The sequence below is a fragment of the Pituophis catenifer genome, unplaced genomic scaffold (assembly GCF_029215685.1).
Source record: "Pituophis catenifer annectens isolate HBS135680 unplaced genomic scaffold, rPitCat1.0.hap2 SCAF_3, whole genome shotgun sequence".
NCBI classification, from domain to species: Eukaryota; Metazoa; Chordata; class Lepidosauria; order Squamata; family Colubridae; genus Pituophis; species Pituophis catenifer.
In genome coordinates, this window is record NW_027256883.1 from 71,451,727 (window position 1) to 71,475,827 (window position 24,101).

At 41.6% G+C, this 24,101-nt stretch overlaps 1 protein-coding gene across 1 annotated transcript in view; it reads left to right on the plus strand.

Moving 5' to 3' along the window:
* The first annotated feature begins 938 nt into the window (after positions 1-938).
* Positions 939-24,101, plus strand: part of F13A1 (coagulation factor XIII A chain) — a 124,442-nt gene continuing 101,279 nt past the window's right edge. Inside the window, exons 1-3 of the mRNA XM_070940719.1 lie at positions 939-1,033; positions 1,589-1,764; positions 18,429-18,617. Of these exons, the coding sequence (XP_070796820.1) occupies positions 1,614-1,764; positions 18,429-18,617 (340 nt within the window). The 5' untranslated portion in view covers positions 939-1,033; positions 1,589-1,613. The remainder of the gene's footprint in view (positions 1,034-1,588; positions 1,765-18,428; positions 18,618-24,101) is intronic.

Here is a 24,101-nt window from a genome sequence, read left to right on the forward strand (position 1 = left end):
ACTTGAGTTAAAAACTCTCTTGTATTTTCATAATCTTGTTTGAGATCATCTTATGATATTTATGTTGCACATCCAATACAGATATACAGACTGTTCTAAAGGCTGAGAAACCTATTCATTATAGTTTATAGTTATATTCCAGTGTAGTTATATTTTCCATCCTTCAGTCTCTATATAACCCTTTAAATGATTAGTATTAATTTGCTTCTCAAATGAGAATCAGATGGAGAAAAGCTAATAAGAGAAGTGGAACAGATTAATATTCAATTGAATCCAGAACTTTTTCATTTAGGATTGATGAATAAACAGATAGAAAAAAGCCATGAACATTTATTTCAATATATTGTTACTGTACTGTGGCAAGATTATTAAATGCACAAAGATGAAAAGATTCGGCTTCGGAGGAATGGTTGACAAAATTGACAGGACTTGCTGAGAAGACAAACTAATTTCTTTGATTAGAGAAAGGACAATATCTATATTTATTGGTGGCTGGAAATTTCTTATGGATTTTTTGTGTAATTTTTTTTTAAAGTGAACTTGTGATTTATGGTTTTATGCTTAGACAGGATAGATTGTAGAAAGAAGAGAATCGTGGTGTAACTTTAGAGAGAAAGGTTAAAATATAATTGTACTTACAACTGCTGTGAAGAGTATCACAAGTCACTTTTTAATATATTTTTTTCTTTTTCCTACTTGCTTCTGCATTTTTTCTTATTGCACATTTACCTTTTTTTTTTTCATTTTTCTTATTTCTCTTTCTCTTTTAGTTTGTATTAGTTCTTATTATTGCTGTCAAAATGTTTGATAAAAATATTTTTAAAAATAGAGAAGAGGAGTAGAGCAAGCCTTCACAACTCTCCTCTTGTTTTATGATGACTGTCATGTTGCAGGCATGAAGGGAGGGGATGGAGGAAGGGAGTGGTGGGGATGGAAGAGACCATATATAGCATTTGCTCAAGCCTATATTTGGACAGAGTTTGCTCTATTTGTGAAACTGAGGAGAAACAAGACGCCCAACTTCTAAGACAAGGTATATTCTTTAAAATTCATTCTAATGATTGATGGATTTCATAGTGCTATTAATTACTGTAAAAATATTTTGCATGATTGCTTGAACTGGTGCTTGAGAACAGTTGAGTGTAGAGAACGTATTTTATGAGCAAGCGGTAATAAATTGTTGAAAGCATTTTCAGGAAGCCTCAATATACATACTATAATTGACCCAGGAATTGTGCAATCCAGTGAGTTTCATGTACATTTTTTTCCTGGTAGTTTGTATAGGACCAAAGAGACAGCATGCTTAGTTGTTGTTGTTGGTTGGATTTTTTTTTTTTTGAAGTTGCATGCTTTTTTGTTTTTAAACAGAATCCTTGAGTGTTCTGGATATTACTAGAAAATTGACAATGTTCTTTTCTCAGCTTTTTTTGTCATATATCCATGTAAGAGAAACTTATTGGAGTATTTTTGTGACATTTGCTTGCATCTATTTTTCAACTCCCCCTCCCCCCTTGCGATAGCATGATCAGCTTAGTGTAGAGATGGTTTGTTTGCATTAACTTTTTTCCTCTTTGCTTCCTTGATGTAGGGGAGGCATCAGTGGGATAGCTACAATGTCAGAACCAACGGCCACCGAGAATAAGAAAACTCCTGCTGGTTTGAGTGGGCGAAGAGCTGTCCCACCCAATGTTTCCAATGCAGAAGAAGACGAAGTACCTGAAGTAGAGACAATTGGTTTGGTACCAAGGGGATTTAAGAGAGAAGGTATGACTAACCCACACAATTTGGAACTAATCAGTACACCTGAGAGTTTTTTTTCTTCACTTCCCTGTCAGTCGTACCATTGTAAAATATTGAAGTTCAGACAGAATTCAAGGCTGCGACACCTGCTTTTTCTCTTAGTGATTAGCAAATTGCAGGATATTGTCATGGGCTAGGAAATACATGGGATATATTCCCTTGCAGTTCTGTGATAAATCCTGCATGCTTGCTATCAATATACCCTTCTATTAGGCACTTCCATAAGGGGGCCTTTTTGGCAGTTCAAAAATCATCTCCATGCCTGATCTTGTAGGCATTCTGGAACGGAGTTTATTTATGGTTGGCTTTGTTGCACTAATTGAAAAATCATAGCAAAATTAGTCTTTCTTGAAATACTGCAGTGCTTCAGGGTGATCCTTTTCCCCTCTTGTTGATCTGGCACCTAACACCTTTCTTGCCCATGTAGAGTTGTTTCCTGTATTTTGAGGTTAGCGGGAGTAGATGTGATTGGAGTTTGGCTTTAAAGGATTTCTATGAAAAAAGGGAAACTCAAATGGTGTGGAAGGGCCCATTATTCCTTTTACCATGCTCTTCATTTTTCTTCTCAGTGTTGAAGAGAAATGAAAGAGAAAACAAAGAAAAACTGTTTCCATTTGAAAGACTGCAACAATTTTTATCTTAAGTTCTATAGTGCACAAGAGACATACAAGAGTTTTTTTTCTTATTATCTTTATTCTTTATTTATATCTTTATCTTATTATCTTTATTCTAAGATTATTCTTATTATCCAGATATACTATTAAGATCATGACTTTATTATTAGGGGCAAAATGCATTGTTATTAGAAGAATTATTATTATAATTTATCTTATCTTATCATTATTATAATCTAGAGAAAGAGGGAAAAAGCACTAAACAACCCTCCACACATGTCTGTCTGTATATTCTTATTTATATATTTAATTTCTATAGCCGCCATCTCAATAAATGACTCTGGACATCACATCATAAATAACATTAAAAAAATAAAGCAACAAAAAAAATACAGAATAAATATATATGGTCACTGAGTAAAACTATCACCACAGTAGTTAATATAGTGAAGAAACAAGGGCCTTCACACCAGTGGTGGGATTCAAATTTTTTTACTACCTCTTTGGGCGTGGCATGGTAGGCATAGCATGACTTGGTGGGCGTGACTTAGTGGGCGTGGCAGGGGAGGAATACTGTAAAATCTCCATTCCCACTCCACTCCAGGGGAAGGATACTGTAAAATCTCCATTCCCTGCCCAATCCAGGGAAAGGTTACTGCAAAATCCCCATTTCCTCCCGATCAGCTGGGACTCAGGCGGCAGAGAATAGATGGGGGGGGCAGTCAGAGGTGGAGAACCGGTATTTCCACTACCGGTTCTCCAGAACTGGTCAGAACCTGCTGAATACCAACTCTGCTTCACAACCTTGGGGTCCCAGACCAGGTAACCAGGTCTTCATGACCGTATGAAAGGCCAACAGGGTTGGAGTCATCCTAATCTCTGAAGAAAGAATATTCCAAAGGGCAGGGCTACAGCAAAGAAGGCATGTCTCCTACCCATAGTCCCTGCCAGCTGACATGCCTTGGCTGGCAGGACCTGTAATACGTCTAACCTGCCGAATTGAATTGGACAGGTAGAAACAACTAGGAGAAAAAGGTCCCCCCCAGTAGCCCATGAAGGGCTTTAAAGGTAATAACCAGCACCTTGAATTGCACTGGAAACACACTGGCAACCAATGTAGCTCACACAGTAGTGTACATATGTTGAATATCTGACGCCATTTACAGCTTGTGCTGGCTGGAGCTTTCAAATATTTTTTTAAGGGCAACCCTGTGTAGAGATGAGAAATCACAAGATCATGAATGGCTGTGATCAAAGACTCTCGGTCCAGGGATGGGTGCAAATAGTGCATAACCAGAAGGTCCTTCTGGTTATGCACTATTTGCACCCATCCCTTCTAGTCATGGCTGCCATCTGATCTTCCAATAGGACCTATGAGTCCAGCTGGATTCTCAAATTGTACACCGGGTCTGTCTGGGACAGTTTCCAGACTGCCCCATTCCATCAGAGATGGAAGAACCTTGTCACCAGAAGGCCCAAATGTTACTCATTTTTGTTTGGGCTGAGTTGACACACATTGTACCTCATCCAGGCCCCTACAGCCTCTAGGCCAGTGGTGAAATTCAATTTTTTTTACTACTGGTTCTGTGGGCGTGGCTTGGTGGATGTGGTGTGGCTTGGTGGGCATGGCTTGGTGGACGTGGCAGGGGAAGGATACTGCAAAATCCCCATTCCCTCCCCACTCCTGGGGAAAGGATATTGCAAAATCTCCATTCCCACCCCACTCTGGGAGCAGCCAGAGGTGGTATTTGCCGGTTCTCCGAACTACTCAAAATTTCCACTACCAATTCTCCAGAACCTGTCAGAACCTGCTGGATTTCACCCCTCCTCTAGGCCAGTGATGGTTAATATTTTCGGCACCGAGTTCCAAAACTGGTGCACATGCCAGAGCACCAGAACCTGGAAGAGAGCAGCTGGCCGGTGCACATGCACATGGCAGCCAGTTGCTTTTCCGGGTTCTGTCGCAAGCATGCGAGCCAGTAGACATGCACACACTGGAACCCAGAAGAGAGCAACTGGCCGGCGCGCATGCGCGCCGGACCAGCTGTCCAGAGTACATGCGTGCGACAGAACCCATAAGAGCAGCTGGCAACAGCGTGCATGCCCACAGAAAGGGCTCTACGTGCCACCTCTGGCACGCGTGCCATAGGTTCGCCATCATGGCTCTAGGCACTGGACAGGACAACCACAGCATTGCTCAGGTAGCCTAGAGTAGAGATATTAAGCTGGGTACCATCAGCATATTGATGATATTTCACCCAGCAGTCTCATGTAGATGTTCAATAGGAGACAACTGGGCCCTGGGACAAGTGGGGCTGTGGGCTGGATGTCTCTCCTCTCCTACCAGTCAACACCAACTGGAGCTGACCCTGGAGGAAGGAGAAGAACCAGTGCAATACATTGCCATCCACCCCCTAATCTGGGAGTTGATTCAGAAGAATCAAGAAGATCAAGGGTGGATGAACTACCCCTATCCTGCTCCCACTAGAGGTCTCTTTGTCAAGCTCTAAAACATAGAAATCTAGACACTATAGACATCAGAAAAACACAGCAGCAATACAAATATTAAAAATACAAAATGTAGCCATGGAAATGTCTAGCAAGAATTTGGATGTAAGGTAGATTAATTTTGAAAAATAGTTCTTGAGCTGTCATTAAAAAAGCAAAACTTTTTTTTTTAGTTCTGAATGGCTCTTGGAATTGTTGGGACAGGACAATATCAGTAGATGCACAGGTTCAGATAGAAGAAGATGGTCTTTTAAATATTCTGTCCAGAAACTATTCAAGCTCATCATCAGCACTTCAATCTCAGAAATAAAATAGAAGCCAGTGCATCTACTTTGTTATGGAATCATTTGCCTCTATCCATAACTTCTATTAGCAAATGGGCCACAGCATTCTAGGATAAGTGTGGGTTTTTAATGCTTTTCAAAAGTAACCCTGTATGGAATCTATTGCACTACCGTATACCGTAGTATATGTATTTCGGAGTATAAGATGCACCTTTTTCCCCCAAAAAGAGGGTGAAAATCTGGGTGCGTCTTATATTCCGAATGTAGCCCCACCCAGCTTCTCAAACGGAGGTTTCAGAAGCTAGAAAAAGCATCAGAAACAAAACTTCAGAAAAGAAGCCCCCAAACAGAGCTTCAGAAAAAAAAGCCCCCAAATAGAGCTTCAGAAAAGAAGCCCCCAAACAGAGCTTCAGAGGCTTTTTTTCTGAAGCTCTGTTTCGGAGGCTTTCAGAGGCAGGAAAAAAAGTTTTTTCTGAAACAGAGTTTCAGAAGTTTCAGAGGCAGAAAAAAAAGCAAAAAAAAGCAAGGCATGGAGCTCACAACCAAGGAACCTGTTGCTAAAATTCACCTCTGGGAACAGCTGATTGGGGGTATTCCAGGAGGCTGATCTACCTGCCAATCAGCTTTTTTCTTATTTTCCTTCCCAAAAACTAAGGTGCTTCTTATACTTCGGTGCGTCTTATACTCCGAAAAATATGGTAATTCTGATATGATAAGGTAAAGTAACTAAGGTCAGATCAACATTTTTCAAGAGTAACATAGTGAGTTTAAGTGTCATCAAACGAGAAAGCTGGTAATATGTAAGTGAGTGAGCTAGATTGTGCTTTATGGCATCTTCCTGCTATTTACATACCAATTTAAAAGTTCCTGTAACTGCACATACGTAAGCTTACTAAAATGCAGTTTGCAAAATGTATGGTATGGAACCTATTGGCATACATGTGGGCACACGGGAACATATACAAACACTCATGGAAAGAACTCACTTTGGAAAATTCTTGTGAAAACTTGTGAATACAGGTAGTCCTCGACTTACAACAGTTCACTTAATGACAATTCAAAAACAATATGGCACTGAAAAAAGTGACTTATGACCATTTTTCTTGCATCCCCATGGTCATGTGGTTTACATTCAGATGCTTGACAACTAACTCACATTTATGACCGTCACAGTGTCCTGGGATCATGTGATCTCCTTTTGTGACCTTCTGACAAGCAAAGTCAATGGAGAAACCAGATTCACTTAACAACTGTGTTTGACTAACTTAACAATGGCAGGGACTCACTTAACAACCGTGGCAAGAAAAGTCATAAAATGGGACAAAACTCACTTAACAAATTTCTCACGTAGCGACATAAATTTTGGGCTCAGATGTGGTTGTAAGTTGAGGACTACCTGTAATCAGGATCTGTAGGAGCAAGATAAAACAGAGAGAAGAGGTAAAGACATGAAATGGAAGGACGAGGTTACCAGATGAACTGATTATACTACGTAGGTAATGCAGGTCTGAGACCAATCCTCTATCCTCTCTCCCAACTGCCCCGAGGAGCAGATGAAATGGAAGATTAACACAGCAATAGACCTAGCCGCAGCTGGCTATTTGGAGACATGGAGCAATATGACCTTTGTCCACTGGCAACCACAATAAAATTGAATGATAGGTACCAGTTGGAAGGAATTGGACTTAAGAATTGGAGAGAAGTGATCCAGGTCACAAACAAAGCTAAGGAGCACTTGAAAATGCAGCAAAGCCAAGAGGTTGGAAAGATAAAAGTTGCAGCCCGCTCCTGAAGACCTTTATAGTCCTTTTATCTAGGGGAGGTTAATGAATCAGCCTCAATCATTGGGGCCAATCCAAAAAAGTGAGAATATTTCACTGCCAGGAAAGTACAATAATATAGATCAGTGATGGCGAACCTTTTTTTCCTCAGGTGCCAAAAGTGCGTGCCGACACCCATAATGCAATGCCCCTCCGCACACCCCACACCCCGCACTTGCACGTGTGATCCCCCATGCAACCCCCACGCGCATACACACGCGACCCCCATTTTGGTGCCAGCAAACCTCCCTGAAGCCACCTGGAACCAAAAACGGGGGAGGCACTGCACCCCCACCCCCATTTTTCTGCTAGCAGGCCTCTTTGAAGCCTCCTTCTTCCCCACAAAAATGGGGTGTGGGGGGGCACACACCCCCACTCCCCGCATGCACCTGTGACACCTCCCACCCCCGCGCATGCGTGTGTCTCCTGGGAGAGACCCAAAAATCAGCTGGCCGGCAGGAGGCACACAGGCATAGGCAGTGGAGCTGACCTGGGCATTGGCTCGCGTGCCCGTAGAGATGGCTCCGCGTGCCACCTGTGGCAGGCATGCCATAGGTTCACCATCACGGATATAGATAGTTCGCAGAAGCATGCAACAGATTTGAGTCAGGCTTATTGGAGATACTTAAGAATTACATTAACAAAACTTTTCATTTGGAGCACCTCTGAAACACTGCTTTTTTTTTACTTTTTTTTTATAGCTGGCTCTTAGCTATTTTATTAGAATTATCTCTCATACTGTCTCATGACTCCTGTTATTTTGCATCCCCAGAAGGTTCCACTATAATTTTAGTTATTTAGGCCTCTATATCTTTAACTGAAAAAAAGTCCATGATGGATTCGTGATTATGATAGCTAGTGAAAACCATTCATATTTATGCTCCTTTTAAAGTAAAGAACTTGAGATTGAAGATATTCTACCTAAAATTAAGCAACAATACATTATAATATACAAGGTTATATCTGAACTTTGGCTGTTCCATACAATATCCAAAGCTAAGGTATAGATAAACTTGCTATTCAAAAAATTTGTATTTAATGAAAATTTGTATTTAATTTTAATTAATTTTTAAAAATAGCATCAAAGAGTGATTGCAATGTTTTTAGAGGAATGTTTTCTGCTTTTTTGCTTTTTTTTTTTGGTGCTCTATTTGAGATAAAAATCCATCCTTCGAAAGCTCTAAGTATTTGGATTGGGAACAATTTTTTCATTGATGCTAACCTACTGCAAATAGCCTATTATTTCTTGAAACCTGTAAAGTCATGCTAAAATTGCCTAAAATAATTTTTTTTTCCCGTTTTAATGTCTTGGAAGAAGAAGCCTTCCAAATGAGATGTCCATTTGCTATTTTAATAGAGGGTTGAGGAAACAGAAAACAGCCCTCGCCTCCAAATAGAATTGTCAACCCTTCAGATTGCCCAATTCAATCTGTTTTCATTTTGCTTAAGGGACTGAAACATGACTCTGATCAGTCTTGATCGTCATTAATTTCTTCTACGTTTAATACATTCAAATTTTTCTAAGTGTGCTTTGTGAAAATTCACTGTTGTGCACGCACATATGCATTGGCAGGCACACATATACATTCAGAGATCATTTCAAGAATGGCTATCATTCTGGTAGAAATCCCAAGAGGAGTTCCTCACATAAATTAACAACAATCTTGTCAGGGTTGTTGTAAATTGGCTGCTGGCATATGTACAAGAGAGTGAAGTGAGCAGATGGTCCTGGTATGAAGAAGCAGTGGGGGTGTAATATTAAAGAGAATCTGCTGCCATGGAGATGTGGCCTCTCACAGGGAGTTGGTCCATTGGGAAAGCTGTGCTGAATGGATTCTTGATATGCTTGGTGACCTTCAGGTTCTTTTGTCCAAGGAACTGGTTAACATGTCAAGGTCAGGTAGCTCATGGACAGCCAGGGACACAGTGCATGAGTTTTTTCTTAAAGCTATTGACACATTGTTAGGCACCAGTGAAAATAGATTACATGCTTTTCTAGAATTTTTGCTGGTGTTCTTCTGGGCAAATCTAGATGTTTAGGGATTTCTAAGTAGAAAGATATGGATAAATTAGGCAGGAGGGGAAGGAAGTCTTTATGTGTAGCTTAATTCTTTAGATGCAGTTCTGTCCTTGTGCTTCTGCTAGAACAGGGCTGTCAAACTTGCGGCCCGCAGGCCAAATGCATCACGCGCTGGCCACACCCACGCCCGGTTTAGCGAAAGGGAAAAATACTCAATACAAAGGCGTCGTGCCTTTGCGGCCTCTGACCCGATGCCGATCTCAACTGGCTCCTTGGTTTTCTGAGGAGCTGAGAGAGATGAAGCGTCGGAAAAGACGCCTAGAGAGCATTTGGAGGACTAGCCAATCCGATTCCGACCGGACACAGGTGAGGTCTTATATCAAGACCTACCTAGTGGCGATAAAAGCGGCAAAGTCTAACCACTTTTCCGCTCTTATCGCATCTGCAGAGAACCGCCCAGCCGCCTTGTTTAGGGTGACCCACTCCCTCCTCCGGGGGGGAGTGCGGGAAGATCCCTTGCAGGGTCGCGCTGAGGATTTTGTGCAATTCCTGCACGATAAAGTCGCTCGGATTCGGGATGGCTTGGACTCCGACTGGATGAGTCCACGGGAGGAGACGAGGGCAGGTCTTGAGAATGTTACCTGGGAGGAGTTTGATCCTGTGACTCCCGAGGATGTGGACAGGGTTCTGGGTAAGATTAGTGCCGCCACGTGTTTATTGGACCCGTGTCCCTCCTGGTTGGTGCTGGCCTCCCGGGAGGTTACACGAGGCTGGCTCTAGGGGATTATAAGTGCTTCTCTGAGTGAGGGTGCCTTTCCTGCCGCCTTGAAAGAGGCGGTAGTGAGGCCCCTCCTCAAGAAGCCTTCCCTGGACCCGGCTGAATTAGCCAACTATCGTCCAGTCTCCAACCTTCGTTTTGTGGCGAAGGTTGTTGAGAGCGTGGTGGCACGACAACTTCCCCGGCACCTGGATGAAGCTATCTATCTAGACCCGTACCAGTCGGGCTTCAGGCAGGGGTACAGCACTGAAACGGCATTGGTCGCGTTGGTGGATGATCTCTGGAGGGCTCGGGACAGGGGCTGCTCCTCTGTCCTAGTCCTATTAGACCTCTCGGCGGCTTTTGATACCATCGACCATGGTATCATGCTGCAGCGGTTGAGGGGGTTAGGAATAGGGGGCATCGTTTTGCGGTGGTTCTCCTCCTTCCTCTCCGACCGCTCGCAGTTTGTGTTGGCAGGAGGACAGAGGTCGACCTCGAGGCATCTCGCATGGGGAGTGCCACAAGGGTCGGTCCTCTCGCCTCTCCTGTTCAACATTTATGTGAAGCCGCTGGGTGAGATCATCTGTGGTTTCGGGGTGAAGTGTCATCTGTACGCTGACGATACTCAGCTGTACATCTCCACCCCAGACCACCCCAACGATGCCCTTGATGTGATGTCCCGCTGCCTGGAGGCCGTGCGGGCCTGGATGGGGAGGAACAGGCTCAGACTCAACCCCTCCAAGACCGAGTGGCTGTGGCTTCCGGCGCCCCGATATAGTCAGCAGGTGCCATCGCTGACTATTGGGGGTGAATCTTTGCCCCCCACAGAGAGGGCTTGCAATCTGGGTGTCCTCCTGGACGCACGGCTGTCTTTAGAAGAGCATATGACGGCCGTGGCCAGGGGGGCCTTTTATCAGGTTCGCCTGATTCGCCAGTTGCAGCCCTTTCTGGATCGGGACGCCTTGCGCACGGTCACTCACGCCCTTGTCACCTCCCGGTTGGACTATTGTAATGCTCTCTACATGGGGCTCCCCTTGAAGAGCACTCGGAGGCTCCAACTGGTCCAGAATGCGGCCGCGCGGGTGGTTATGGGTGCAACCCGTTGCGCCCACGTGACACCCCTCCTGCGCGAGCTGCACTGGCTCCCAGTGGTCTTCCGGGTGCGATTCAAGGTGTTGGTTACCACCTTTAAAGCGCTCCATGGCATAGGACCTGGGTACCTTCGAGACCGACTTCTGCCACCAATAGCCTCCCACCGACCAGTCCGCTCCCACAGAGAGGGTCTCCTCCGGGTGCCATCAGCCAAGTTATGTCGGCTGGTGACACCCAGGGGGAGGGCCTTCTCTGTGGGAGCTCCAGCCCTGTGGAATGAATTGCCCCCCGAAATACGAAAGATTTCCGACCTCCGGGTGTTTCGCTGCGCTCTGAAGACCCTGTTGTTCCGCCAGGCAGGGCTATTAACATAATGTTTTAAATTGGGGTATTTTAAATTTCTGGGATTTTAATTGGAGCCTAATTATTTAATGATTTTAAATTTTAAATTGTTGTCGTGTTTTTTGTGTTTTTAAATAGGCTGTACACCGCCCTGAGTCCTTCGGGAGAAGGGCGGTATAGAAATAAAATTATTATTATTATTATTATTATTATTATTATCACATGACGACACCGTGACGATGCAAGTTTCTGTGCTAAAATGTATGAAGGGGATTTCCATCAATAATCCTTATTTCAAGAATTCTTACCTCTTGACTATAGGACAAATGTCTTGATAACATGACATTTGCAAATTTAATAGAAAGGAAAATATTTCATATTCTAAAATATAATCGCTTTTTTCTGTAATGGGATAATGCTCCTAGATTAAAGTGAACATTCTGCTTGGAAAGAATATAGCAGAAGGCAAAAATTATTTTTCCTTCAGAACTCTATGTGTACAGGGTTTCTTGTGGCAACTAATGGATGCATGCTCAGAGCAACAGGGGTCATTTGGCTAATTAGTTCCTAAAATATTGTTTGTTGAAAAAAAAGAAAAAAGCCCTTAGTACTCTGCCTGCATTATTGTGAAATTCATGTAAAGTTGAAGGCAGATTAATCATTACGTTTTTGAGGTTATGTGATGAAAGTTCTTGGATGCCATGGTGCTCAGTGCAACATGAAAATCAACAAAAGTATTTGTGGTTTGTTTGCAATATCAGCAGAAGCATTAAGAAATTTGTAACCCTTGAAGCACTAATTCTGCTTCAGATTAAAAAAAAGACAAATGAATAGGAAAATATAAGAACATCAGAATAATCTGCTGGATCAGGCCAATACCCATCTTTCTCCAGCATTAATAAAAATGACGCTAGTAGTAATATTACAAAACCAAGTAGGTAGTATACAGTGGTGGGTTTCACATTTTGTTACCACTGGTTCGCCCCAAACGTGCACGCTCGCTTTGTGCACGCGCGCACCTTCAGCGCATGCGCCTGGCCTCAAAAATGTGCCTAAATAGGAGAACAAAGCACCGGGGCGGATGGGTGGGCCCACCAGCAATCTTCGCTACCAGTTCACCTGAACTGGTATGAACTGGCTGAATACCACCTCTGGTAGTATACAGTGGTGGGTTCTAACCGGCTTTACTACCGGTTCTCTTTGTGCACGCGCTTCGCGCGCGATCACCTCTTCGGTCACGCACTCCGCGCAAGCGTATTACAAATCTGCCCAGCTGAGGTGCGGCTATCCACTCTGCCGCACCTCTCAACTGGGCTACAAATGAAGAAATAAAAGGTAAGAATAACGTGGGGGTGGGCAGGAGGGCCCAGCTCCCGAAGACAGAGAACCGGTTCGGTGACATAATATCGTCACCGCTACCGGCTCGGCCGAACTGGGAGGAACCCACCACTGGTAGTATATCTAAATAAAGTGATTTTGCTTCTACAACAGCCCAGAACTTCAGATACCTCTGTAGTGTTCTTAAGTAGATGGTAGAAACATTCTCCTGTTCAATTGTTCTCCTGAAACTGAATTTGGGAGGTGTGTTGGTCATAATCTTAAAATAATATGAAGATCCAATATTAGTAGTCCTGTATAGAACTGTCCATAAATCTATCCAAATCCCCCTCTTAAAAACATCCAAATTAGCAGCCAGCACTACCTCTTTTGATAATGTATTAATGTATTATTATTACTGAGTTTTCTTATGACTGCTCCAAATCTCTTTCTAATCAACTTTATTGGATGACTGCTGATCCTTGTATTTTGAGGGCAGAGAGTTTCACTTTGTCCAAGTCACGCATAAGTTTATACACCTTGATTGTGACTCTATCCCCATTTTTCCCACCTAAGAGTCCCAAACTTTCTAGCATTTTCTCATGGTAAAGGAACTTGAGTGTCCTGACAACTTTGGTTGCCAGCCTCTATACTATTTCCAGCTGCTTTATATCCTTCTTCAAATAATAATGAGATGCAGTTGCTCAACAGACTTACAGTATATAAGGGCATTACAGATGCAGATATACAATAGAGATGTTTAAATTCATTACAATGTTGGCTTTATTTCTATTTCCCTCCCCTCATGATTTCTAGGATGGAATTGGCTGCACCCTGAGTTGTCACTGAAATCTCCATTATGATTCCTAAATCTTTGGGATATTAGTTATAAATAGCAATCTAAACTATCAGACCTTGGGGAGAGGGGTTCACAACTTTACATTTACTTCTATTAAATTTCATTTGCAATTTGGTTGACCAATCACCCAGTTACAACAGATTCTTCTGGAGTGCTTCTAGACACATTTGGTTTTTACAGCATTAGCAGTACTATCATCTACAAATTTGGCTGGCTCACTGCTTATGGCTAAGTCAAGAATATTTACAAGTAACCTTAAGCAAGATCCCAAAATAAATCCCTGAAGCACATCATTTCTTACTTCTCTCTTTTGAGAAAATTGCCTGTGTATTCCTCAGCTTTGCTTTCTTTTTTTCCAGCCAGATCTGTGTCTCTAGAATGCCACTGTGTGTTCATATCTAACAGCATTTTGCATTTTTACATGAATAGAATAGAATAGAATAGAATAGAATAGAATAGAATAGAATAGAATAGAATAGAATAGAATAGAATAGAATAGAATAGAATAGAATAGTTGGAAGAGACCTTGGAGGTCTTCTAGTCCAACCCCCTGCTCAGGCAGGAAATTTATACCATTTCAGACAAATGGTTGTCCAATCTCTTCTTTAAAACTTCCAGTGTTGGAGAATTCACAACTTCTGGAGGCAAGTTGTTCCACTGATTAATTGTTCTAACTGTTAGGAAATTTCTTCTTAGTTCTAGGTTGCTTCTCTCCTTGATTAGTTTCCATCCATTGCTTCTTGTCCTGCCTTTGATTCCCTCTTCTTTGTGGCAACCCCTGAGATATTGGAACACTGCTATCATGTCACCCTTAGTCCTTCTTTTCATTCACAGACTCTCCCTTCATCCTCTCCTTACCTCATCCTATCCCATACGTGGACTGCAAAAATCTAATGGCCCAGATTTTCAGAAAACATTGTCTCCTGCCACCTAGTGTTCTTCTACATTTATGTAGCTTGAGGAGCATCATATGAGAGAGACTTGGAATGCTGTGCCAGGATGGGAAGCTATTTTCTAGACATAAAATCCTAAAGCTGTACCTGATATTCCTTCTCCTACCGCACTGCTATGTATTTCCAAGTGTAAGTCGGAATGTAGCCTTGGTATTAGCAACTGAGGTTTTAAATTGAAGAGATTTTGGCATAATTGAGGATTACCATGCTTCAGGAAAATAAAGGGCTCCTCTCTTGAGATTTGATTCATATACTACTTGAGGCAGCAGAACACAGTTTAAATTACATTTTGGCAGGGTGGAAATATCTACTGGGAATATGTGTTATAAAACCCAAACCAGTTTACAACATGGCTTTATTAGAATGATACTGGGTGATTAATCCTTTGGGAGCTACTGTCGTGAGGTTCTTTAGTCTGTCTAAAGAGGAGTCTTATTAAAGTGTTTTTGCAATGGCCAATGGCATAAAAAGCGGTATATTTTCCTAGGCTAACCACAGGACTCTGCTTCAACATTACAATAAGGGCGCTCAGCTGTTGAATTAAAATTTAATTTGGAAGTGGTAGGATTGCCTCCAGGCTGCATTATCTGTCTTCAAAGGGCCTGCATCATTGATGAGGCTTCCTTTAAGGTCAGAAGTCTGGTGTTCTGTAGTTGGGAATGGGAAAAGCTGAGAAGAGCTGTTAATGAGGACTGCAACAGTTATACTAGTTATGCTAGATAAATCAGCAGTTCCTGTAGCTTTTAAGAACCCTTCCCCCCCCCACTTTCCCAATCCCAAATGTATTTTGTTTGTACTTGTTCTTGTGGAAAACAGGTCTGGCAAAATTTGTGTCCAATCTATTGTGTCCAATACAATATACCAGTATGTAGCTCAGGGTTGAACTGTGGAGTCCTTAGTGCTGTCTGAGCTTGGTTGTTGACTTGCAGACATTTCATTACCTGACTAGATAACATAAATTGGATAGATAACATAATGTTATCTAGTTTATTTATTTATTTATTTATTTAAATTTCTATACCGCCCTTCTCCAAATAGGACTCAGGGCGGTGCACAGCCTAAGTAAAAACAAAGCATACAAAATTTAAAAAACAGTATTAAAATAATTAAATATTCTGGCTGTAAATTAAAACAACCCAATTTAAAATCAATTTAAAATTTAGCTCAAGCCAGCCCAGCTAGTTGAAATAAATAGGTTTTCAGGGCCTGACGAAAAATCCGGAGGTCTGTTATTATACGTAACTCTGGGGGAAGGTTATTCCAGAGGGTGGGCGCCGTCACAGAGAAGGCTCTCCCCCTGGGGGTCGCCAGCCGACATTGTCTGGCGGACAGCACCCTGAGGAGGCCCACTCTGTGCGAGCGTACTGGCCGGTGGGAGGCTATTGGTGGCAGTAGGCGGTCTCGTAAATACCCCGGCCCTAAGCCATGGAGCGCTTTAAAGGTGGTCACCAACACCTTGAAGCGCACCCGGAAGACCATCGGGAGCCAGTGCAGCTCGCGCAGGAGAGGTGTCACATGGGAGCGCCTCGTCGCCCCCATAATCCCCCGCACGGCCGCGTTCTGGACCAGCTGGAGCCTCCGGGTGCACCCCAGGGGGAGCCCCATGTAGAGAGCGTTGCAGTAGTCCAGGCGGGAAGTGACTAGTGCCTGAGTGACTGTGCGTAGAGAGTCCCGATCTAGAAAGGGGCGCAACTGGCGTATCAGGCGAATCTGATAAAAAGCCCCCCTGGCCACGGCCGTCAAATGGTCTTCTAGAGACAGCCGTGCGTCCAGGAGGACGCCCAAGTTGCGAGCCCTCTCCGTGGGGGCGAGTGATTTGCCCCCAATAGCCAGCGATGGCGTCAGCTGGCTATATCGGGACGCTGGAAGCCACAGCCACTCGGTCTTGGAGGGGTTGAGTCGGAGCCTGTTTCTCCCCATCAAGGCCCGCACGGCCTCCAGGCACTGGGACATCACTTCAAGGGCATCGTTGGGGTGGCCTGGGGTGGAGATGTACAGCTGGGTGTCATCAGCGTACTGATGGAACTCCACCCCGAAGCCACGGATGATCTCACCCAGCGGCTTTACATAAATGTTGAACAGAAGGGGCGAGAGGACCGACCCTTGTGGCACCCCACAAGCAAGGTGCCTCGGGATCGACCGCTGCCCCCCCGTCAACACAGATTGCGACCGGTCAGAGAGGTAGGAGGAGAACCACCGCAGAATGGTGCCCCCCACCCCCAACCCCGCCAACCGGTGCAACATGATACCATGGTCGATGGTATCAAAAGCCGCTGAGAGGTCTAACAGGACCAGGATAGAGGAGCAACCCCTATCCTGAGCCCTCCAGAGATCATCCACCAACGCGACCAATGCCATTTCCGTGCTGTGCCCAGGCCGGAAGCCGGACTGGAGCGGGTCTAGATAGACAGTTTCATCCAGGTACCGGGGAAGCTGTTGCGCTACCACACTCTCAACAACCTTCGCAACAAAGCGAAGGTTGGAGACTGGACGATAGTTAGCCAAAACAGCCGGATCCAGAGAGGGCTTCTTGAGGAGGGGCCTCACAACCGCTTCTTTCAAAGCGGCCGGCAGGACCCCCTCACTCAAAGAAGTTGTGTAACATCTGCAAGCCAAGAGAGCTCAGAGAGCACCAAGGACCTCATAAAAAGCATGTCTGTACAATTTCATATGTATTCACTGGCCAAAGTTGTAGAAACTGGTTGTGTAGTTTTGCTCGCTCCCACCCTGTGTCATGAGGTTTAGAAATTTGCTACATCATTCATTCTTCAATATAAAACTTCAGGTCTCATGATTTCTTCCAACAACACAGGGCAATCACTTGGAAGAACATTTGTCAACTGTGTGTCTAAGTAAAAAGCTGATGAAACTGAGAGGTTTTTGTTCAAAACACAATTTTGGAAGCCTGCTAATACTAAATTAAAGGCCTAATATGATCGCTCATTAAGCCAGAGGACATTTTAAAGAAGGTGGGGTCTGTTAATAAATAAAATATCCTTTTCAAGCCAGGATCATATTTTTAACCAAATAAAAATAAATAGCAGCTAATGTAGATCATGTGTGAATGCTGAACATCTATTTAAAAGGACACCAAGAAGAAAAGTAATGTTCACTGTTCCAAGTCACAAGGCCTGACACAACATCCAAATAACTTGAAAAGTCATGATTAATATGTTTATTGAATGCTGTTTTTAAATATTAAACAAGGTGGAAAAGTAACCTCTTTTCCAAATACGTAGAAACATATATTATACATTGTAAGAAACAGAGCACTGCTGGAATTCTTAATTTATACTGGTATTTCAACCATATATATTATCTGAAATGCTCACTTGGTTGTATAGTAAATGGGAGTGAATGCATGGCTCATTGCTAAACTCAGTTCAATTTAGTTTTGATTGTTTATGACATAGATCTTCACAATGTAGCAAGCATAATATATTAGTTGAAATGAAAAATAAATAAGTTAAAATAGAAGTAGCAAGTCCAAAACTCACAAATTCAAAGCTAAATATAAAATCCCATAACACCAGTTTCCTGGCATTTAATTTGTAATACTTCAGTCAATGACAGGGGGAAAAAATAATCATAATAGTTAACTGCCAGAGGTTTTTAGTGAAGTCTTAACATCAGCTTTACAAAATCTGGCATGTCTCTTGGCTCAGACTATTAAAAATGTAGGAAGTTATCACAAAATTGGTAGCTAGATTGGCTTGTTTATTCTTTAACAAGTCAAGGGTGGGATTTTTTTTGTGCCTTAATACAAAGAATCATTTAGGAAATAAAGGGGAAGATCATTTGTCTTATCTGAAATGATAAAAGCATAGATTTTTAAAGTATTTCCATCTTTTCTCACAAGGTAGTTACTCTCATTTATCTTCAGGTATTTGAGAAAAATTCTTTACCTCACAATCCAATGATCTGTTCAAATGCAGAGAAATTGCCAACTGACATAAGTATGAATTTTCTGTGAAATACATTAAGCAAATGGAATTAATTGTGGGGAAATGGCTGTGCTAGCTTTAAAACATGATGTTTTCTATCTCTGTTTACTTGAAGATATTCTGGAAGTCGAAGGAGTCAATATATTCAGCCGTGAATATGAAATTAATAAGAAGGAGCACCACACAGACAAATACTACAATTTCAAACTGATTGTGCGCCGAGGACAGACTTTCCATATGCAGATTACATTCACTCGTGTATACAATCCCGAGAAGGACCAATTCTGGATTGAATACCTTATAGGTAAGTGCCAACTAATGCATGTTATTGTTATTGTCTCTCTTTTTATCTTGGAAAAGTTTATAGGTTACAGTGGCAAAACAGTGTAAGTGCCATTTTGAACCCAGATGTATATCTTGCAGATATATATTTTGTATATACATCCTGCAGTTGTATATTTTGTCACATTATCTCAGACAGGTACTTAAACACCTCTCCCTTACCTCTGTGAACATCCATGTCACACAAGTGCACTGAGGGGTGAAGGGAGTATAGGAACATGTAGTTATGCTTCAAAGCAGGGGTGTCAAACTTGCATCGTCACGGCCTCATCACATGATGTATCGGGACTTTTCCCCCCTTTGCTAAATTGGGCAGGGGTGACACATCAGGGCCGCAAGTTTGACACCCCTGCTTTAAAGCATGCACAAGTATTTGGTAGTCGGAGACTACATATATATCTATATCTATATACATTTACTACATAGTTTGTGTCTTTTTATTTCTGCAATGGTTCCACCATAGCAGAAGAATCACATTTGTAAATAATGGAGTTTTGATAAATTTTGGTAATGCAATTTTGAGGAAGGAACCTCTAAGAGTAATTAAAAAAATAGTGGTACACGCAGTTCACAGGCTGCAAGCTTGATTTTAAGAATCAGTGCTTCTTAAAGTGTCCCCCAAGACCCTCCCAGGAATTCAGAAAATCAAAATTATTTGCTAGAGGTCGAAGATAAATGCAAACATTCTCATTATAATTTGTTAAAAATAGTCTTTTTAAATTAAAAATATTTATGTTCATATCTAATAATAACTGGGGAACCCAGAGTGGGATGGAGACCATTAAACGGCTGATATGAGTGTGTGTTGTCTCTGGGGGGGGGGTTATGATTATTTCATTATTTTACTATTTTTATTTTTTATTATCTTTATTTCTTTTATATTGTGTTTTTATTTCCTGTAAACCGCCTTGAGTCACCGTGAGCGAGTAGGTGGGAATATAAATTTTCCAAATAAATAAATAATATGTTTAATATTGTTATTTTTACATTATGCAATAAATAGATACCATGTGTGCATTATTTTAATTTTTAATATGGTGAATATTGATAACATATAAGCTCTGCAAATGAAAACTCTTTGCGGTCTGCCATAATTTCTTAAAAATTTTAAGAAATACTGCCTCAGATGTTCAATGCACGAGCAAAAGCAAAGCAAAGCAAAGCAAAAAGCAAACCCCTCCCCCAAACATTTTTCCAAGCTTGTGGGGCGGGGGAAAGAAACAGACCTCAGGCTGTGGATGTGTGCTTGTAATGAACATCTGCAGGAGGGCCAGGTATGGTGCCAAAATGGGCCAGAAAGCATTAAATAAAGTCAGAGATGGCAACCTTTCCAGGCATTGCAGGCTATGATTTGATTGGCACTGGGTGCCCGCCTCCCTATTTATTTATATATACGGTATGTGTAAGGTTGGAGATCTTTTGAAATTTTCAGCACACAGTTACTGATTTGGTGATAATCTGAGTCTCCTCGACACCATTATTGGAATCTTACAGTGCTACAAAGCTCAGAAAGAACAGGCCAGAGGGCAAATAAAATCTAAAACAAACAAACAAAATTGTGTCCTTAAAAATCAAGATGTGAGCATCTGTAGCATCAGAATATTTCTAATATTCAACTGAAGCCTGCTTTCCTGTAATTTAAATTGATTTGTCTGTCTCCTGCACTGTAGAATGATGTCTAGGCTCTCTTGTGGATGATATTATATGAAGCATCTTTCAACAACAGCAGTGTTATCAAACCCCGATAAATAGAATACTCTAAGACAAGCCTTTATCTGGGCTGCAGAATTCCAGATGACGGCCAGATGGGAGCAAAGAGTTAGAAATTTCTTTATACAGCAATACCTCGAAGATATTGCAGGTTGGTTTGAGACCACCGCAATAAAGCAAGTCACACCAATTTTTTTGGTTTCCCAGTGCACATAAAAGTTATATTTACACATAGTCTATTAAATGTGCAATAGCGCTATGCTTAAAAAAAAATCAATGTACATGCCTTAATTAAAAAGTACTTTATTGCTAAAAATGCTAATCACCCTCTGAGCCTCACTGAATTATAATCTTTTTGTTGGTAGAGGGTCTTGTAAAAAACCGCAGTATCTGTGAAGCACAATAAAGTGAAGCTTTCTAAAATGAGATACGCCTATATTCCTTTGCTGCCATCTGGTGATTGTAAAATATTTGGGGGCCTAGCTATGGCACACCTAATCTCCCCCCCCTTGTTTCATGTTCAGAAAAGAGGAGGAAAGAACAGCCAACAGCAATTGCTGTTTGAGTCTTCGAAGTCATTCAGTACACGCTAAGGGGGCTTGGTTGTCACAGAAACAGTAAATGATGATTTCTCTCCTCACTGCATTGTTCTCAAGATGTTTTGAGAACAGCCTCTTGATGATCTACTCTACAGGCCTCGCAGAGATCAGTGAAAGACTGCAACTATATAAAGCAGCCTTTGTCAACCTTTTCACCCTGGAGGGACCCCTGCATAAAGATAGCAAAAATACAAAAACTTCAGAATACAGTTCACTTCTAACTGCACAAACCATGTTTTACAAAGTGGCATGCTGGCAACTGAATCATGGCACGTAAAACTTTCCAAAGTTTGCATGATAGCATTGTGTGGCCTGTGAATTTTTTTTTTTAAAAAATGTTTTTCCTCCAATCACAATTTCTTGGAACCCTGGTTGAGCAAGGCTGATCTACAGTAGAGCAAGGCTGTCAAACTTCCGGCCCACGGACCGGATGCATCACGCACTGGCCACGCCCATGCCCAGTTTAGCAAAGGGGAAAAAAAGTTCCGATAAGTCACGTGATGCTACCGTGATGATGTGAGTTTGACACCCCTGCTCTAGGGCTTCCTTTCCCCCTTTTTGAAGATATGGGAGGCAATGTTTGCATCCTGGCCCCATCACCTGTTTTCTAGAGAGTCTCAAAGACAATACAGAAAACTTTGGTCATATTCCTTCATTATCCTAGGACATAATTCCTCTGACCCTGGAGATTTAAACACGCTCTCCAACCACCTTTTTGTCAGTCTCAGTCTTTTCATCTGCTCTTCACAAGTGCTTTTTGGAATCCATATCTCGTCTCAGAAAGGATTGTGGGTTGTTCTTTACTGTCTCCTACTTGCAGCATAAAATGCTTTTTTTATTTTGCCGCGTTCCTTTGGTCTCATCCCCAGCCAATAACGAACAATTTAGAGTTGTAGGTAAATGTTTCTGCTAAATCATTGTTTCTGCTAAAAACATAATATAATATGCAAATATGCATCATGCATGCATTTCTGAATAAGTTCTGAATAAGTTGCATTCACATTTTATATTTTGAAATATTTATTTATTTATTGTATATGTGAATACCCAGAAAAGGGATGAATTATTGATGACTGATTGGATATTCACCATCTCATAAAGTAAATATTGTTTATGGATTAAAGATCCTGTTAACAGCCAGTTTGATGATCGTTGGTGGTACCAGGCTAAACACTGGGAGGGCTATGATTTCTCTTCCTGCATAGGACACAAAGCCAGTTGGGTGACTGGGGCAGTCACTCATTCTCAGCCTTAGCAAGAAGGTCAAATGGCAAACCACTATCAAAATCTTGCCATAAAACTGCATGGACTTGTCCAGGCAGTTGCTAGGAATCAAGATTGAATCGAAGGTTAAAGCCATTTTACTGTTAGGATTAACCACTTTTATAATTTTGTACATTAATTTTTGAGTGCGCTAAATGCCTTTAGAGCAATGGTCCCTGATCTTTCTGGCAACAGGGACTGGTTTTGTAGAAAACACTTTTTCCATGAACCAGGCGGGGCATATTTTGTGTGCAACTTTGATCCCGTGAATGCGCAGATGCAGGTTCGCTCACTCTCCTGCCACTTGCGTGGCCTGATTCCTAATAGGCCACGGACTGGTACCGGTCCACGAATAGGAGGGTTGTGTACCCTTGCTTTAGAGACGTGCTGAAGCCGGGCACAAAGAAATGACATTTCTCTAATTTGTCTGTAACCATCATTATGCTGACACTGATGAAGGAAATTCCATTTAACAGTCATGAATAAGAACTATTTATATTTCTGCTCTCCATGAATTAATCTGATATATTCATGCCTACATTTTATGGGAGTCATTACCATGTATTCATAGCAATTTATGATGCTTTCTGTAAAGTTTTTCCCCAGACTGAATTGATCATTTGTTGATTACTTAACATGTGATTCGTAGCTGAATGAAAGAGGTGTCTCTTTTTGAAAAACAACTGTGTTATATTTAATTGGGTGCTATGAAGGCTCTGTGTGTATTTCCAATACTTCTTTCACTTCTGCAAATAATCAGGTTAATGTTATGCTGATGAAAATTCATGGAAGAACTTGCATTATGGTTGAAATAGATAGATCAGTTTGTTTCCAACCTAACTTGTTTTCACGTGTGTTTATTCATAATTCAGTTTCATTCATTAATGTGTTTGCACATTAATGTGCATGAAAAAAATCCAAATGAGACTTCGTCGAAACGTCGCCAAGACACTTCCAATTTTACGTGGGAGAAGACCCGAATAACCAAAGACCTACATATATATATATATATTTATTTATAAGTGAAAGATTTCTGCAGCTCGAAGAGAAATCAGGATATATAAAATGCATTTGTAAATATTTAATAATATTTTCAAATGTATTTTTCATGAAATACGTTTTTCTAAATATATGTTACCTTTGCCGTTGTAAAGATATTTTAACATAAAATATACATCTGTAAGTACATTTTTATCTTCTTTTAAAGCTGTGAATTATATTACGACATTTAGAATACTGCGAAATCTTAAAGACTTTTCCAAATTGGCAGATTAGGCCAATTTGTATCAGAGTTTACACGTTCTGGATCAGGAGGAAAACCTAGTTATCTACTATGACTTTCCCCTGGATGGTCCCATGGGGTGCCCTCCAGATGCATGGCCATCAGCATGTTCGCTAAAGACTTGATTGGATTTGTAACTCAGCATATCTGGAGGGCATATAGTAGGGAAGGATAATCTATATCAAACTATATCAACCTTAAGGCAAAATCTCTGCACACTCTAAATGAGTTACTGATGCTAATTTTTCTTCTCAGCCCTTTTCCTGACCATTATAAACTCATCAAGAATTGGTTTTGAATTGACATTTAATTTATCTTTCTGGGCACTAGGTCCATTCGTGCATTTGAATTATTGATCTCCCCTTTCTCTTGCTGCATATAATCATACAGCCATTTATTATGTCTGCTATTTATAAATAGGACATATTTCGGTTTTACATTTAGTTTTGGCGTAAAGACAGCTGTTTCCACAGTTTCTTCCCTTATGACTTTAGATTCCAGGGAGTATTAAAGAGTAGGGTGGTACCCAGTCATGTCTTAAGGAAAAATGAAGGAATACTCTTAGTCTAGGGCAGTGGTGGGTTTCAAAATT